The 12950-nt window shown below is 35.9% G+C and overlaps 1 protein-coding gene across 3 annotated transcripts in view; it reads right to left on the bottom strand.

Moving 5' to 3' along the window:
• LOC142345662 (phospholipid-transporting ATPase ABCA1-like) overlaps positions 1-12950 on the bottom strand; it is a 77952-nt gene that overhangs the window by 28326 nt on the left and 36676 nt on the right. For 2 of the 3 annotated variants that reach the window (XM_075397866.1, XM_075397865.1), the window contains exon 7: positions 4854-5573. In XM_075397866.1, coding sequence (XP_075253981.1) covers positions 4854-5573 — 720 coding nt within the window. Of the gene's footprint in view, positions 1-3350; positions 4290-4853; positions 5574-12950 lie in introns of all 3 variants that reach the window. The other variant, XM_075397861.1, reaches the window with a different exon arrangement.

Genomic DNA, 12950 nt, shown 5'->3' with positions numbered 1-12950 from the left:
GATTAAAACCCGATTTTTTTTGGATTGTAACAGTCCTGGAATGGCCAAAAACAAACCCTAATAATACTTATTGTCCCTTAGGAATAACTGATTTTTCGAATGTTGTAGATATAGATAATTTGTTAGTTGAAAACTCAAAATAAATTCTGCATTTTTGATAATCAACGAATAAAGTTGGCAAAAAACGGCAAGGTTTTAACTACAGTGCACTCTCAGCGGACTCTGAAGTAGAAATAGCCCCCCTCTGAGTCTACAAAGATTTTTTGATTGTTGTTTGGGGATGTACTGTCGGCAAATTTAATCAAAGTGGACTAAATTAGCTTATTTCGTGCTGTTTTTGATGAAAAAGTCTAAATTTTGAAATGTTTATCCAGATTTTTTGACCAAAAAAATTAAATCAAAACAATCAACAATGCTTGTTCGTCTTCAAAAATAAAATCATTCTTAAAAATTATAACAAATTTTAGCAAAATTGACGAAAATTTAGGCAAAAATTCCGGAAAATGTGAATAAAAACAACGTGAATTCACTCTTCTTTTCTCAGAACTTTAAACCTCGATAACTCTCTGTAGAAATCGAAAATTAAAAAAATCTTTTAATTCCATATTCTACGCTGGATGAGCTTTCTAATGATACCAGTCTCAACTCTCTACGATGAATATATCGAGCGGCGAAAATTCACGGAACAAAAAAAAACCCAGTTGAGTATATAGTTCCTCCCCCCTCAAGAGGGTCGGAACAAAAAGTTTTATGACTTTATAAGGCAAAAAGTACAATTTCAGACAACAACTAATGAAGGATAATTTCGACACAATCTATTCACATTTGAGTTCGCCCTTCAGTTTTTGTGAACAACACTCAATCGATGTTTTCAAATAAAAGCAGGTAAAACACCTAACAAATTAGAATGATGGTTGTTTGGCGTTCGTAGTATACGGCTATTAGACTATTAGCTATGACTTTGGCTCATTGTCGAGAAGTATTAAGTTAATTCTGTTTTATTGCATGGCATGGATGGTTTTTCGATAATTATTTAATACACGCTATTGATATACAAAAACACCTGTTGATATATAGATTAATGCCAGTGACGTATAGATTTAGCTTTTTGATCCATCACTTCAAAACTAGTAATTTTGTTTTCTGCGACCACACTTATTTTCCAGAAAATATTGTTATATTTCTGATGTCTGTATTTCATGCCTTTTTTTATACTTTGCCATTTCTTTCGGTAATCAACACTACTATTGAAAATCTTTGGTTTCAATGTATAATTTTGAATTTAATTAATGACTGGTATAAAATGATTTTGACACAGAATGAAAAAAAACATACCACAGATTGCTGGAAAATAGCCGCCGTTGATCCCCATAACCAAGATTGCGATTGAAACAAAACGAAGGAATTTTGAAAATGATTATTTGTACACAAAAAATTTTGAAATGCGAACTATTTTGATGCCATTTTAGAGCTGAACAAACTCCTGTTTCCTGTTGAGACGACACAGGGTCTAGTATCAATACCAATAAGCATTAAAGATGGTAACTAAGAACAAGTTCGAGTAAAGGTCATCTAAAATTGAGCTTTATGGGTTCATCCTGTTTCTATTTCTGATATCGTTTTTTGATAATGACTCTGTTCATTTTGAATTGCTTTGCTGAGCAACTGCAATCTAAAAACACGTTTAGCAGAATGAAAGACGGGTGAAACTTGCCTAGAGGAGTCAAAAAGATTGCACGCAAAATGTTGAACAATCCGTGAACTAAGGTAAAGCGAAAAAATTTTATTCGACGAAGTAAAAACCATAGCAGGACAAGTCCTGACGTACAATTCAAAGACTTCTCATTGAGTAAACAATAACTAGACCTAGAATGGACTATGAATGAGTTAGGAAAACGCTACCAATAAATCAGATAAAAAAATATAAAAAAACTGAAAATCCATGTAAAAATGCCGCATGTGAACAAAGAACCACTATGGAGAAAGATGAATTTGGTTCAAACAGAAAAAAATAAGCCTAGAATGAACTATGAATGGATTGGAAAATTCATTTAAAAAAAATACGATCCAAAAGCAGAAAATCAAAATGAAATCGCCGCATGTGAACAAAAAACCAATAGCGAAAAAAGCAATTTTTGTTCAAACACCGCTTCTCACTCTACTTTAGAAATGGAGCGAAAAAATTTCACTCCGCAAAACCACTCACTTTTTCGCTCCACTTCCTGTTTCATTGTGACCAAAATAACTACTCCAATTCTTTGAATTGTAAAAAAAAACATAGTAGGACAAGTCCTGACGTACAATTCGAAGAATTTTTATTGGCTAAACAAAAAACTAGACCTAGAACGGACTATGAGTGAATTGGGAGAACCATCTCTAAAAAAATCAGATTAAAAAATGGAGAAACAGAAAATCAATGTCAAAATGTCGCATGTGAAAAAACCACTAGCGAGAAACCGAATTTTTGATCAAACACCGTTTCTCATTCTACTTTAGAGTTAGAGCAAAAAAATTTCACTCCGAAAAACCACTCACTTTTTCGCTCCACTTCCTGTTTCATTGTGACCAAAATCCCTACTCTAATTTGCCTTCAAAAATCATGAAAATGTGTGAAGATCTTTAAAAAAAAGACAGCGCCCCAACACAATTCAAATTCTTTGAATTGTAAAATAGGAGCGCTATAATACCCGGCTGAGATGCCGCCACTTTATATTTGAGAGAAGGAAATTTATATCGCGCAAAACTCAAGGGAGTAAAAGTCGCTCGAAAAGTCAAAACAATCGAGCAAAAAATTTTGCAAAAAAAGACCAACACCTTTCCAATAATTGCTTCAAACTTCGCTTCGAGAGCAATTGATAACAGTTAGAGCGTCCATTTTCAGAAAATCTTGCTCTTTTGTTTTGCTGCATTATTTTGTTGATTTGTTTTGTCATTTAATCATATTATTATAAGTTTACTATTGAAACTCAGTATCCTGTCCTCAGCGGTACAAAATCCAAGCTATGGTCTTTATGACTTTCACAACGTTTATTTTTAAAGTTGTCTTTTCAATTTCTTAGTTTTGCTAGCATTCTTTACTGTTTATCAAATTAGTCAATTAATGCTGTCATAACAAGCTGGCGTATCTGTTTTTAAGATGCATGTTTTATTTTATTCTGTTCAGAGCTAAAGAAGGCGACGTCAACTTTCTTTTTATCCATTCAAGTGGAAACAGATGAGCGAGCCTCCTTTTATAACTTAAATTCGTAATATTCGTGTCAAGTACATCCCCTTCTCTTAATTAAATATGGGAATTTTTAGGGAAATCTTATCGAAAGCCAATAGTACACATGGTTTAATTAATAAGATACCTTTTCCGAATAACATCGGATACTCAATTCGCATTTCCTCAAATTCAACCATACGATTGTCAGTTGTCTTTTTCGAGTTAACCATTAAATTTGTCAAGACATCCATCTCTTTTCCATGCTTCTTCTTTTTACAACAGAAACAACATCCTGGACGGACAAAGTACTTCCCGGGAGCAACTCTCTCCATGTAGAGTGCAATCAACATGTACACAATTGTGTTCAGGTAAAGCATAGCTATTCCATGACCAATGGAGAATCCATCGGGGAACAAAGGGGTCGTGAACAGATTCGACCAATTGCCGCCAACTCCGTAAAACTCCCATATGGCAAAATAGAAGAAAATTAATCCCATTGATATGCTATGAAAGAGAAAACAGCCAATATACTTCAAAAATAAAATTGGCCTCATGGCTAACAGTATAGACGGTAAAAATGCGAACAGGAAAAAGAAACAGGCAATTATACAAGCGAAGTGTGCACTTTGGAAAAACACGGTGAACACCATGACAAACGCCAAGGTAGTCAGCAAGAACGAAAAGTACACAAAAATAATTAAACTTATACTTGAGTTAGGAAGTAAGACGCAGGTTACAGCAATAGGAACCAACATTATAACGAAAAGAAATATAAAGAAACTTATAATCCATGCACTCCAAAGTATAGAAGTTCTTATACCATAAAAACGCAAATAAAACTTAATGCCTTCTCCTTTTTCGTAAACAACGTAGTAAACAAATATTGTAATCGTAATAAACATTGCAAGAGTAACAGCCGTGGCTATGGAAAAGAATTCAAAGTAAATTGAATTTGGATCTCTGTATGTTTGTATGTAGGGAGGAGATGGAAACTGTTGGATCAGAAGTCCCACATTTTCATAACTTGACCCAGATTGTACTTTTATGATGGCCTTCTCAACCAAATCCATGAGATATACTTGACCTAAATACAAGTCATTACTTTCCAAAAACATTGTCCACTAACACAAATAACTAATAGACTAAATTCGAACGAATTGCTCTCAAGCGGCTCGGGGTAGAGTGAGGAGCGGGGGTTGTGTCCAAGCCCCGAAAAATGGCCTTCTCATAATTAATGGATGTCTTCTCAGCAGCTTAGATGAGTTGTACCCTTAGATTAGAAAATTGTAAAGAGCTGCTCCGCAACATAATGCCCTCTGGGCTTTACCTGTTTATCCCGTGCTTGAGAACAAAAAGACAAGTTACAGACGAAAATCGATCAAGCAGAGAATCGCATAAAAAGACGGCGAGGCTTATTGCTAACCTCGTTTGCAAGCAATTAAAAAAGAAGTGATCAAATGATACTTTTCTCTTGCCCTCTTTAACAGTTGTTTCTTTTACAGAGTTTTCTCAATATTGTAGTTTGATTTCGACGGGTTGGAACATAATGTGCAAAAGCACATCCCCGATCCTTCTTGTTTAGAATTAGAAGCACTATAGCAAGACACCGACACAAGCAATTAGCAAAATTAAAACATGAGGGAAATACCTGAAGATAGCTGCTTCAGATCAATTTCTGGGTCCACTGAAGGCGTATAATTCCATGGATACTGCCTTAAAATGTAAGTGGGTACAACCAACGCAGCACTCATTCTCAATTTATACGACACAATCTTCGGCACATTTCCGTTTTTGACATTCTCGAACACAAAACCGCCTAGCACTTTACCGTCTCGCAAATCTTTTTTACCTTCCTTTATCATCGTATCTTCATCTTTGAAGGCTGTTACTCGTGACGTCACAAAACACTTCCCGATGGAGCTGAATTTTTCCATCCAATCTTTTATACTGCTCAAAATCGACCTCCAGTTTGAATCCTGTGCGTTACTCAAAAGTTTATATTGTTCAGCTTTCTCAGCTAGGAAGACTGCAAAAGGTTCCGCAATAGATACAAAACTTTCCACAGCTTTGACTGTGGTATCGTAAGACCTCAGAAACCCCGAGATATCTTTGTTTATGTCAGCTATTGCATCAAAATATTTTTGCACTTCAGCCATGATCTTTTTGGTTCCATCGTTTTCAGGGGTGTAGTAAATTTTTCCCATTAAGATGGGTTTGTTGTATTTCAACCAGTCGTCGCCTTCTGCGAATCTCCAGGACGTTAACATGTCTCGACATTCGAGAGGCAAAGAGTTGTCCTCTTTGTAATAAAAATCTCTTCTGAATCGAGACAGTACAGGCTTGAACTCTTTCCCACAGAACGTAGCCTCTTAAACACAAGTAAAATTGTACATTTTTGTTCAACAAATGGCTACAATGGAAATTCTGGATCTATCCTGTTTTAACCCATTCTTATAAATTTCCAAATTTCCGTGCAGTAATTACCACCCATCAATTTTTCTGAAAAGCGCACATTTTATACCAGTTGTGTACAAACACCTCCACTTGTTCTTCTTGGGATTCCTCTTTATTTAAATCGATTTGACTAGAGGACTAAATATTTTATTAAAAAACCGATAATATCGGGCAAATTGTTCTTAAACGACTGTCGAGCGGTTGGCTTGGTCGCACTTGGCTTCAAGAGGCTATCTATCGGTTTGGCGATTTGTAAACTTAACAGACTACTAACGCCCGATGAGCAGCCCAACTTAATGTCATCCGGGATTTACCTGTTTATCTCGCTTTCGCAAACGAAAAGTAAAATGGTCAGATGAAAATAATTTGTCAGACAAAAAAAATCGGTAGAACAAAATTTGCATAAAGAAAAAAGACCAACAGGACTAATATAATTGCTATAAACTTGATTTGAGAGCAACTAAGAACTTCACGAGAAGACCACAAAATCTAAAACAAGAGCACATCATTTGAGATCTACCACGTCAATATCTACCATTTAAGGAAGCCAAATATAAAACATACCCGGCAGATTGCCGGAAAAAAGCCGCCGTTGATTCCCATAACTCTATTGGGATTGAAAGAAAAGAAAATATCAACAAAAATTGATATTTGTAGAAAAATATTTTTAAGTGCGATTTATTTCGATGTCATTTCGTAGTTGAACATACTCCTGTCTCTCAGTGAGACGCTAGAGGGTCTAGTATCAATACCAATAAACATTATAGATAGTAACTAAAACTTATGAGAACGAAGTTAAAGTACCGGGCATCTAAAAAATAGGCTTTATGGATTTATCCCGTTTCTATCTCTTCTCTGATTTTGATTTTTTATACTGACTCTTCATTTTAAATTGCTTTGCTGAGCAGCTGCTGTTTAAAAAAAACATTGAGCAGAATGATAGAAGAGTGGAACTAGCAAGGAGAAATCAAAAAAGATTTCACGCAAAATGTCAAAAAAGCGGCAAAATGGGTAAAGCGAAAAAAAGTTCGAGGAAGTAAAAGAACATAGCCGGGAGAATTCTGGAAATGACTCGAAGGAGAAAATTGTCCATACTTGTGACTACACAAGTAGCACAACTATCGTGAACCCTGAACTTCCACAAACGCCAAAAAAACTTAAGGAAGAATAGAAACGTCATTCAAAAACAAATTAAATAAAAAAACTAGAAAAACTTAAGTTTTTTTTTATAGTACAAGGAAACATAAAGCCGAGTAAATTTCCTCTCCAATTAGGACAATGGAAAGCTCGCAAAACAATGAGCAAGTCATAATAGGCTAAGAAACTTGTCTAAGACTAAGAAAAAAGAAAAACTGCAACAAATGGTTTAAAATTTCTCAATTTTTCTGTCAAAACTTTAGTCAATGGGTAGCTGAAAATTCCTTAAGAAACAAGCTTCCATTCAAATCCCACTTAAAGCATTAATACCAAAAAACAGGCAAAATAATTAAATTTCGTCTAAAAATCAGCAAAACTGATCAAAATCCTCCAAATTAGCATTAAACTCGGAATTAACTACTTGAAACCTTCAATTCCTATCAAAACAAGCCTAAAACTAATACAATATCATAATCCAACCTCATAACCATCAAAAGTTGCAAAAAACTGTTTTGAAAAGCCGCACGTGAACAAAAAAATTTCGCTCGCCTAGAGAAAATTTTTTTACACATCAATTTCTCGCTCTCTCAAAAACAGCGGTATGAACAAAAACTTATCTCTTTTCGCTCCCCTCTTAACTTTTGTTCAGCCCCGAAAATCGCTCCAAATTTTTTCACGCGTTTCATTTCCCGCTTCAAAAATTACTCCAATAAAATTGATTTAAAAAAGGACTTCTCCAATACTCCTCTTCGAGTCGTAAAAATAGGAGCGCTATAATAGCCGGCTGACAAGATGAGGGCGGCTGTTAATAAAAGACGTTCAGTTTTATCTGGGGTTCTGAAAGTCCTCATGGAAATTTGCATAGATACAATTTGAAAAGAAAAGCTCATCTTTGAACAATTAAAAACAACCAACTGCCGTCATAGTAGTAAGGTGTCTTACTGGGCACGCAACGGGGGGGGGGGGGACATTTGGGTGTTACTGTGTTCGCAACGGGGGGGGGGGGACAAAAAAAATTTTTTCGAAAAGTTGATAGTTTTTGGCGTTTTGGCAAGAGCGGTGGAAAACGCCAAAAGCTATCGCCTTTTCGAAAAATTTTTTCGTGTCCCCCCCCCCCGTTGCGAACACAGTAACACCCAAATGTCCCCCCCCCCCCGTTGCGTGCCCAGTAAAACACATTTTTGGCAAATTTCTGATTTTTTTGACGTTTTTTGGTAGGTTTGGTTTGTTTTATATGTTAGTCGGGAAAAAGCACTGCTGTTCCAGTGGTTGTCATTTTGTAATCAGCCCAGGTGAGCCTCATCATTAAAAAAATTTTTTTGAAAAAATTAAAAAATGAAAAATTCAAAGTGTTAAAATTGCATGAATTGTATTTTACACTGGGTTTCAGGTCTCAAAGACGATTTTTTGTTGACCTCATCTCACCTGGTGGGCCTAATCATTGAAAAAAAACTGAAAAATTTTGGGAAAATTCAAAAATTTTCAAGTACTAAAATTGTGTGAAATGAATTTTGCGCTGGGTTTCAGGTCTCAAAGGCGATTTTTTGTTGACCTCATCTCACCTGGTGGGCCTAATCATTGAAAAAAAAACTTTGAAAAATTTTGGGAAAATTCAAAAATTTTGAAGTATTAAAATTGTGTGAAACACAATTTGCGCTGGGTTGCAGGTGTTAATGTTAATTTTTCGTGGACATCATTTTAACTGGTACTAAGATTATATCAAATGTTTTATAACCAAAAACTGTCATCAATAGGTTGTTGACTGTTTGTAGTATTCTTTATGTCTGTTACTATCAGTCAGTACTCTCAAATACTCTTATAACCCTTTATTTGATGATGCATGAGAACAATATAGTAATAGGCAAGGAGGTGAGTGGTTGTTGCTATGCATGTGTTGTTGTTAGAACTCTATGTGTCATCAATCTATTTTTAGAATATAATGTATACTATGACTAACTACTATAGTCACTGCCGAAGGTCATTATACACGAGTAGTTGTCGTATTCCATTGTGATTGGGAGACCGATCGACCGAGAGTGTCTATGATTTATTTTTGAATAAGTTTACATGTTCAACTGTCTGCATTGGGTGGTTTTGTTATTACAGTTTAACACAGTACTTTTATAGCAATAGAGCAAACTTATAAGAATTTGTTTGAGTTTCAGTTTGAGTTTGAGTTTTATTTGTAAACAAACTATGCCAGCGGTTGACGATTATTCCTTCTTTGACTTTTCTCACGATATTACGTGTACAGAAAAACGTTATGTAGTTGCTTGTGTGGAAACTTATGACTCTACTGGAACATATATAACGGTTAAACTTTTAAAAAAAGATAACTTCCGTGATCAAACCCAAGACAACAGAAACAATTGTAACAGTGAAGGTTTCAAGTTCAACCAGAAAATAACACTATCTTTAGCCGAGTTTGAACAATTATCTCCGGAGACGAATAGCTTTAATTCAACTCAGGTTGCTGGTCGATCAAAGAAGAAAGCGAAGAAAAGTTCTAGGAGCGACACACAGTATTGAAAATGGTTGAGGCAATGTTTGAACGAACACCTGAATTCTTTCGACAGTTTCAAAAGAAATTTCACTATTTTATCTGCAGAAGTGAGCCAATATTTGATACTAAAGAAATCAACAACAGTTTTGCTTACAGTTTGCATGAGAATAACAGCTTTTGTAGAATAAAAGAACAACACTATCATGTTATTGTAGCTTTGGATCAAGTAACAGAGGCTTTCAAAAAAAATCTTCAAAACCCTATTCTATACCTTGCCTATACACATGTTTCAGACTTCTACTCCACAAAACACAATCTGTCAACATCACTTTTCACGGTTAAATTTTTGAGAAGTTGCAGCAAGCAGTCATTTACAATCACCAACATCAGCTAGATTTATATAGCTCCAAAAGAAAGCTTCCAAATATCTTTGAACTGGAGACTGTCAAAGAGAATGTTCAAGTTCAAACTGATTTCATACCAACTTGTACTTTTAACCGATTTTTAAGTATTTATCAGAACAGTTCTTATGCAGAATTTTCAAAAATTATTGATATTATTATTAGTGGATATGGCTCCCTGAATGTTGATAATGAGAATGTAAAATACTTTCGATTTGAATTAAAAAATTAATCCCACTTGTTTCATTAAAAAATGAGTGATCTAGCCTCAAGGGGAAAACGTTACGAATTTATGAAAACAGTTGATGCTAAAAAATTTAAATTGATTGATTTGTCCTACATCATATGCTTAGCAAATCGTAGTAAATCATCATCATTAATGTAGTGTACAAACGGATAGCTATATGTGAAAATAATATGGGCAATATAAATACAAAAGAGTCCACACAGTTTGGAGTTTGGGCTCTGAATTGGCTGCAATCTGAGACACTGAACGACTTCTTCTTCGAAGTAGAACTGCAGCAGTCGAGTTTATACAAAATGGTAGCAATCCAGTGCTTGCCCAAGTGGATCAGCAAAGTACATTGTTTTTTTATAATTACAAATCAGTAGCCAATGACTACCCGATGATGTTGATATTGAGGCATTGACCACAGCAAAGCAATTTTCTGGCAGTCTTGGAAAATTGTCAGCTGCAAAAACTCCACAAAACTTGTGCTTCAGATGAAAACATTTATATACTAGATAAGTTATCTCAAAATTATCCATCAACAGGATATGTAATAACCGAGTTTTTGGTAACTTTTCGTTCAGAGTTGACGTAAAAAGTTGAACTTCGTTCGCCTAGGAATAAAATTTCAACGTTGTCACCCAAAGGTGTTCCAAAAGTGAGCTCCACTGAAATTGAACAATTTGTTAATTCTGGGATTCCAGGATGAATAAAATCGTGTGAAGCCTCCTGTGTTGAAGTAAGGTCAAAGGCCAGAATAAAGTGATTTGGATAATCCGCTAGGGGAATGCCATGACCACCTTTATCAAGAAAATCTAAAGCTTCAAGCGTGTTGAAGTAGACTCGTTGATCTGAGGTTGTTGAAATTGGTGTTCCAACAACCGGTAGTCCATTTCGATAAATTACTATTTCATTCAAATTGAATTTCTGGCAATGGAAAGGATTCGTTCTGTTAGTTCCTAAATATGACTGATTGGTTGACATTGCTATAATCATTCTTCGAACTGGTTCTTTGGAGAAGATGTCTTCTTGACTCCAACTGCGGATGCCAGCAGTGGCAAGACAAGTTCTGGGCAACACCTCCGTGTACCGATAGACAGCTGGTGTTTTTAGCAAAGTTTTTTCTATCGCAGACAACACATGATCAGCCACGGTCATTTTGCGCACGTACAGATTTACTTCAACAATTTTTACTCTGTAATGTTTATTAGATTCGGATATGACGGTAAAATCGTTTGGGGACCTTCTGAAGGAGATGCGTAGTGTAGCACCACTGAGAAGATGTTTGTCACAGGTCAATATATCACTGGCCGGTTTTCCAAGTAGAGAACATTCCAGAGAGTCACCAACTAAAGCTTTTCGCGCAGCAACATCAGTAACTCTGTTGTCAGCTCCATCAATTGTAGCCGGTTCGTCTTCATAATAATAGTATGACAAACTAACCAAGTGCTCTTTGCTGTTCTTCCGGATGAGAATTCTGTTTATGAAAGCCTTGTGTGCGTAGTTGCCGTTTGTATTTGACAATTTAACACCATTTGCCGAAACTGTACACTCTGAAAACAGAGAGTGTAATGCGTTATTGCTAAAAATACGGCGAATCTGTGTTTGTGGCATCAGTACCAGTTCTCAAATCGGCATCATTGGTTCTCGTGATTTTGCATTTTATTTCAAGTAGAAACTTTTGCAAATCAATAAAGTTGTTCCTGTCGCCAACAACTTCGAATTCCAGCATTGGACCATCCGGTGAGTATGATGGACCAACCTTTTGGGTAAAAGCATTGTCAAAGGTGATCAGGAGAGGCTGCTTTTCAAACAAGTCTAGAGTTGTGTGTGTTGCCTCTGCTGGCAATAAATTAGTATTCATTTTTCACTTTGGAAAAGAAATCGGACCGACTTCTCAGTAACGGTTGTTTTCTCTGAATGATTTTTTGGGATTTGACAGGACCACTCTGTTTCTGTTTTTTATAAACATTTCCACCACGAACACCTCCAATTCGGGCTCTTGAGCCACCGACTTGTTTCTTTACCGTTTTCTGAACAGTTGATTTGAGTGCTTCTTTAGGACTCTTCTTTTTGGCTACAACGTCAACAATCTCTGGTGCCGCCTGTACAAACAGTTCTCTTCCAATCTTTTTAGCAACAGGCCACAAAAACTTTTTAGCTATCGGTATGGCCGCCCTACCAATTCCAGCCGCTAAAGCCCCGAACCCACTGCCTCGTTGACGATAGTATCCTGCAAAGTATGGTGAAACTGATTGTTGTTGATAGTAAGCTTCCATTTAATTAAATTTTTTAAAGTTTAAAGTCAGAATAACTTTTCCTGTTCCCGTAAATGGAACAAATTTACCAGTTTCGGTTCTCAACTGAACTTCAATACACTGAAAATTGTTTGACAACAATTTCTTATATTCCAAATTGCTAAAAACTATTCTATGCGTAGGTTCAATTTCACAAAGGCTACCGTTTTTCAGGCGTTGTTTTGAATCAATGATACGAATCAGCGGAGCTTTTGTGTCTCCAATGTGTTGATACTCAATTATGTTGCTGTATACAAATATCAATTGTTTTCCTGCAAGCAGATCAAAAGGGTAATCAGCAACAAAAGCTTTTGCTTCTCCGTCACCCAGTGCCAAATTGTCAAAGGAATCTATCATTTTATAACCAATATGAGTACCTGGCCCATCTTTGATTCCTTCAAAGCCCAGAATGCTTGGTATTTCATTGTCAGGAAATGTAATTCCTTCATTTTTACCAAAAAAAAACCAAAACGCCTGTGATTTTATTGTACTGATGACTGAATTTAGTTAGACCAGTAGCTGTCTTGATGGCTTTTATCAGGTGTTCCAAGTTCTCATAGCTTCCAGTATTGATCAAGACTGTCTCCCCTTTGTATGGTTTTGAAACAGCACCAGATGGAATACTTCTCTGATGGTTTTTGTTACCTTCAGAGGAATACTTTATGATTCGAGTGTTATTAACCTGGTTGATTCTGGATGGGAAGATAATTTCACTCAAAGCTAC

Source organism: Convolutriloba macropyga, chromosome 9, assembly GCF_964194025.1.
Source record: "Convolutriloba macropyga chromosome 9, txConMacr16.3, whole genome shotgun sequence".
Lineage (NCBI taxonomy): Eukaryota > Metazoa > Xenacoelomorpha > Acoela > Convolutidae > Convolutriloba > Convolutriloba macropyga.
The sequence above is the reverse complement of the archived record's forward strand: the minus strand, read 5'-3'. Positions and strand labels throughout refer to the sequence as shown.